The sequence below is a fragment of the Sparus aurata genome, chromosome 14, assembly GCF_900880675.1.
Source record: "Sparus aurata chromosome 14, fSpaAur1.1, whole genome shotgun sequence".
NCBI classification, from domain to species: Eukaryota; Metazoa; Chordata; class Actinopteri; order Spariformes; family Sparidae; genus Sparus; species Sparus aurata.
In genome coordinates this window covers 25,116,297-25,122,116 of record NC_044200.1, presented here as the reverse complement: position 1 = coordinate 25,122,116, position 5,820 = coordinate 25,116,297, and the positions used below count along the sequence as shown (strand labels likewise).

General features: G+C 42.9%; 1 protein-coding gene and 1 pseudogene across 1 annotated transcript; one reads left to right on the top strand and one right to left on the bottom strand.

Moving 5' to 3' along the window:
• Window positions 1-458: 458 nt before the first annotated feature.
• LOC115595946 (tRNA-splicing ligase RtcB homolog) lies at window positions 459-1,380 on the top strand. Its single transcript, XM_030440793.1, has 2 exons — window positions 459-590; window positions 1,132-1,380. The coding sequence occupies exons 1-2, from the start codon at window positions 459-461 to the stop codon at window positions 1,378-1,380; spliced, it is 381 nt and encodes a 126-aa protein (XP_030296653.1).
• A 106-nt stretch (window positions 1,381-1,486) lies between these two features.
• The window catches only part of LOC115595758 (NLR family CARD domain-containing protein 3-like), a 42,059-nt pseudogene continuing 37,725 nt past the window's right edge, over window positions 1,487-5,820 (bottom strand).

Here is a 5,820-nt window from a genome sequence, read left to right as displayed (position 1 = left end):
TTTGCTCGACCGGCCCTTATTCCATAAAACCTTTGCAGTGAATGAAGACAGATAATGTATTGATCCTGTGTGATAGATCATCAGCATCATCAATAAAGTGTCAGTTTGTCATCAACATAAAGAAATATCAGACTGTGAGAATATAAAACATATATAACTATGAACTAGACCGCTCAAACGTTTGAAACATTTTTAATTGTATTTCTTTGTAAGGTTTTTAAATAATAATCCCAAGCACTGTCTGTAGTTTTAGCATTGTGTTTGTGTGAATTTCAGCTGTTCACATTTAGATGCTTAGAAGACTTCCTGTTTAAATAAAGTGTCACAGCCCAGCATGTTAAATTTAAAGACTGGTGTTGAATTTTTCTATGATTTGTTTCACAACTCGTTCACAAAGACACTTTGATACAGACGGTGTTAAAATGTCCTGGATGTTGTTGGCAGACGCTCTGGTTGACATGGAGAACGACCATCAGCTGGCGTGCGCTGGCATCACGTCACAGGAAGGACAGGACTACCTGAAGGGGATGGTGGCCGCAGGAAACTACGCCTGGGTCAACTGCTCGTCCATGACCTTCCTCACCAGACAGGTAAACACACCTGGAGCCAAAGAGACCATCTGAGGCCGGAGTCATCTCAGGAATCAGACCCAACTGACCGGAGACGAGGAATATTAGTGACGAATATTTGGGCTTACTTTTAGGAAAGTAGGACGGAAGTTTTAAAAACAGGAACAGTTTATTTAAAGTCAACATTATAACTAAAAATAATTAATTGTTGAAGCTCACATGGTTTGAAACATTGATAAAAACATAAGCTCTACTTAAATTTCAAAATGGGTGCCATTGCAGCCATTTCTTCACCAGAGAACTTCGTCCAGTTTGATCATTCTGGTGTCGATCCGTCAGAAATCCATTTGTTCTACTGAATCTTCCATCATTCACTCACAATGTGGTGCATTAACACCACATTGCTTTAGGAAAGTCCTCTATTAGAAAAGATGCTAACTATTAGCTGCTTAGCTACGAGTGGCTAACATGTGTGTTGTGCCCTTTTTTAAATGAGCGGGTGTGAGATCGATCACTCTGTGAAACAACATCATGTTCGGGTCTTTAAACTTTTATTCTTCAGGCCTTTTCTAAAGTGTTCGCCATGACGCCGGACGACCTCGACATGCACGTCATCTACGACGTTTCTCACAACATCGCCAAAGTGGAGGAGCACGTGGTGGACGGGAAGCAGAGGACGCTGCTGGTTCACCGCAAAGGATCCACCCGAGCGTTCCCCCCCACACCACCCCCTCATACCTGTAGACTACCAGGTACAGACTGCAGTAACAAACTGTTCAATCAGGTTTTAAAAGTGCTGCTGGAGATCTGACTCAGTGTCCATCGGTATTTTTGTCCTCTGGAAACTAGATCTATTCAGATCCTTTTTGACAATAAAGGTACCAATACAACTTTGTAAAAATAGCTTGATTCAAAAGTACATAAGTAAGTAAACTTTAATCTTTCATTTTTAGGGTCTGAGAGAAAAGCAGACACTTCACATGAGTTCACAGCAGTCTGAGCTCGACTGTTTTACTGGATTAATATAATATCATATTGGATCTTTGCTGATATTTAACAACTCATCTCAATTGATTGTTGATGCTGGTAGATGAAGATATTTTCCCTCCTGACTGCAGACAACATCAAATCTCTCTTATAGTGACATTAACATGTTATTTTGTTCTCTCCTAACGTGATGGAGCCCTGACACATGCAGACACACAATGCTTTTCAAAATGTGCACATTCACTTGGCAAAGGAAGAAAACTAGGCGTCGTGTGTGTAATCACAGTGTCGTCTTATCGGCTGTCATATTAGCACAAATGTTGATATTCTGTTTCATTTTACAGCCTTTATGGGTCCATACCAATGATGTGCCGGTGCATCAATAACTTCCAGTTCTGTTGTCAGAACCAGAACAAACCTGCAGAGTCACTGTGTGTTCAGGATATCAGAGAATCAGAGACAGAAAGAAAACAGAGCAGTTCAGACTGCAGCACTGACAGTCATCTCCACTTGTTGTGATTGGTCCGTCAGTCACTGCTGGATGAAGCTCTCCTCTCCACTCCACCTCCCAGTAACACGGCCCAGTCAGAGCCTCTCCACCCACCAGCTGATGGTGCTGCTTCAACCTCTCTGGATCATCAGGACACAGCTGATCCTCTCAACACCTCCACCTTTCATCACTCACACACTGATGGCATCCACCTGATGAGAGAATGAGAGAGAGCAGAATTGATACATGAGTGTTTAGAGAGACTCCCTCCATCAGCTGTCAGTCAGTAACCCTTTTTACACAACGTCTCCACATTATCTCCGGAGCGGTGGATCGCCAATTCTCCGGCGATGGTGATTCACACAGAGCGAAGCATCTCCGCCTTCACGTGTGTAATTCACACAGAAAGCCGGCGCTGTGGCTCCTAAAGAGGCGTAATGGTACACGTCATGTTGATGACGTCGGTGTTTCCCAGGTGTTCCCCCTGTTAATCCAAACCCGCGGACAGTTAATAATCATATGGATGTTGTTATAATGTGTAGTGATTGAGATCCTGACCCACCAAACATCCTGGAAAGTGACGGAGTTACGTTTTTCGCGCAAAATTACATAATTATACATAAACATCATCAGTAAACAGGACGCTGTCTGACTTTGTCACTCACGGGGACAGAGGCTGTTTTCTGGGGGAAAGTTCCCTGAAGTCTCGGTCCGCAGAGCTGAAAGTTGCGGTGATTTATTGCTGTTTTTTGAGCAGAAATGTGAGGAAGAGTCAGTAGAACAGGCGGGAGGACAGACGCTTCTCTACATACAGCTGCGGTATTTGTTTTCCTCAGAAGTTGTCAAAGACAGTTACAATTACTACGTTACTTTTGTTCAGTCTTGTAACGTTGCTTTGTGGGGCATTTCTCTGTATTTAGTTGAGTGAAGGACCTGTGCAGTTATCAGACTGCACGACCGACACACCCCCGCTCTGCGCCTCCGGATTATCCGTTCACACTGGGACGGCTCACCAATAATGCGGCCCTGATACTACCTCCAGAGGCGGATCAGCGCCGGAGCGAAATTTCCCCCCTCTCCGCATCAGAAACATTCACACAGGGGAGGGTGCGGAGAATTGGCACAGGATCCCCGCATGCAGTGTGAAAGGGGCTAATGATATAAAGACCAGCAGGACTTCAGTCCTGTTTAGACCACAAGTGGAGCGGCTGTGTAGCGTAGCCAGCTTCCTTTCAGCTTCCTGTAGACATGAACACAACAACAACAGTTGTTTTCACATCAACTTAACACAAGATCACAACAAGCTTCTGGCTCATCTGATCATGAAGCCTGTCACCGAAGCCTGTCACTTTGATACTGACTGTGTTCAGTACAATACTGATGAAACCAGCGTGGACTGACTCCAACCCTCTACTGACCTCAGAGTCTCCAGTCTACAGTGTGGACTGTCCTTCAAATCAGACAGCAGCTTCACATCTGAATGCTTCAGGTTGTTTCCTCTCAGGTCCAGCTCTCTCAAATGGGAGGGGTTGGACTTCAGAGCTGAGGCCAGAGAATCAGAACTGATCTCTGACAAACTGCAGCCCTCCAATCTGAATAAAGAATAAATGATGAAGATAAAAATATATTAACAATCCAATCAATGTGTTCAGGTTTAAATGTGCAGCTCAACATCACTGTGTCCTAATTCCTGTTCCATTCCTGATACCTCCCTGCACATCAGGTGAATGGGAATCTCCCCTCCTCTCACATCCTGACATGTTCTCTACCATACATTGATATTTCAATCAGAACTGTTTAATTCCCACCAGTTAGAATAGTGTGTAACTAAAGTGGGCCTGTAAAGACGGACTAGTGAGTAGATGAGTCTCCGTGTTCGCTGTGAGGACGTTTAATGTCCCCGACAACCTCTGTAGTCTCATTTAGACACTTGTTAGCAACCGCCAACTGTTTTTAACACACAATGAGTTTCCTTATTAAACTGTGGGACATTTAATGATGGATTTTATCTTGGAGAACAAAATGTGTGAATATGTTTAGCCTGTGGTAACCACACTCCTTATTTCACGCATTTAACTGAAAACACATTCAACAGACTGACAGACTTTGAGACGAGGGAACAGGATGTGCTAACATGCTAACAGATTACCGGTTTTAGGACTACAGACTACACCTGTCTATACGGAGGGGAAGTCCCGCTCCTGCAGGTGGACCTCATTGGACCTGATTTCAGTCAAGAAAGTGTGTGTGGTAAATAAAGTAATGTCTCATGTAGTTTTGTGTTAAACCACTCAGTGAACTACTTCGTTTCACAAAACATACATCACCTTCGACCAGAGGGGACGTGGCTTCATGTCTCTATTGTGGATCATCATCATGGTGACATCATCCTGTCAACTCAACATTCACCCACCAGTTCACATCAACACACATTAATAACTAGAATTATAGTGTGCGTGTGTCTGTGTGTGAACTGAAGGAAATTTAAAACTTCCGTTCGGGCTTTAAATTTAATAAACAGAAAAAACACATGAACTCACATCAGAGTCTCCATTCCACAGTTTGGACTCTCCAATATAGAACACAGCAGCTTCACTCCTGAATCCTGCAGCTTGTTCCACTTCAGGTCCAGCTCTCTCAGATGGGAGGGGTTGGACTTCAGAGCTGAGGCCAGAGAAGCACAGCTGATCTCTGACAAACTGCAGCTCCTCAATCTGAATAAAGAATAAATTAAGTGATTTTAGAAGACAATGCTCCTGCTTGAAATCAGTCAGTTTTTAATCATCTGTTCAGAGCTGAACAAATTTAGACAAATGAGGCTGGTGTGATTTCTATTTGACATCAGCAGTGTAATATCTTCAATCTTCTAAATTTTGTCTTCAGAGTTTTAGACAGTCAACATGTGCAGTGTTCAAAAAATAATTAAACTTTCCCCATGGATATGGTACATTTCTGGGGATGGGCCACTTCAGTGCACCTAATCAAGCTACCTGTTATACCCCTATATAACTGATCTTCTGCCACACAGACAGTCTTTGTCCCTCAGTATGGTGTGCGTACATACTCAAGTAAGTAATGTCATGACTTTGTGTTTGTTGATGTGATGTTACTTTAAGTCTGTACTAGGGATGTCCCAATCCGATCACGTGATGGGGGGGGGGGGGTTTAACAAAAAAGCTGCATTTAATACTACACATTTGATACGGCAAATAAAAAACAAACACTCAAAGAAAACGAGTTCACTCAAGCAATACAGGCAAAGACACCGAAGCAACAAACACTCGCGGATACTTTCAAAAGAACAGAGAAATATCCTCGAGACAGCGACATGGCCAAAAATATTACAGAGGGTAATAACCAGCTCATCTCCGTGGTAGAGGATCAGGGTTTTCTTCGTCACCTGGAGTTTTTGAATCCCCGGTGTTCCCTACCATCTCGCCATTACATAACATTTCTTCCTCTTTTGAGTTACAACGCTGGTATGCGCACTAGTTTTGTGCATCTCATACTCAATGTTGCAATGGCATATGCAAAATAAGAAAGAGCCAAGTGAAAGTATATACCTTGTTTCAAAAAAAAAAAAAAAAACAATAAAGGAATGCAGATACTTTTTTTCTTAATGCAGCTGTATTATCCAGGAAAATATTAGTTAAAGGTCCCATATTATGAAAAACATGTTTTTTTCATAATACGTTCAGGCACAGAAACAGCCTGCTCTCAATTGAGCTCACTTGAGCGACTTTTGGGGGTTTGGGGCAATGCATATCGAATACA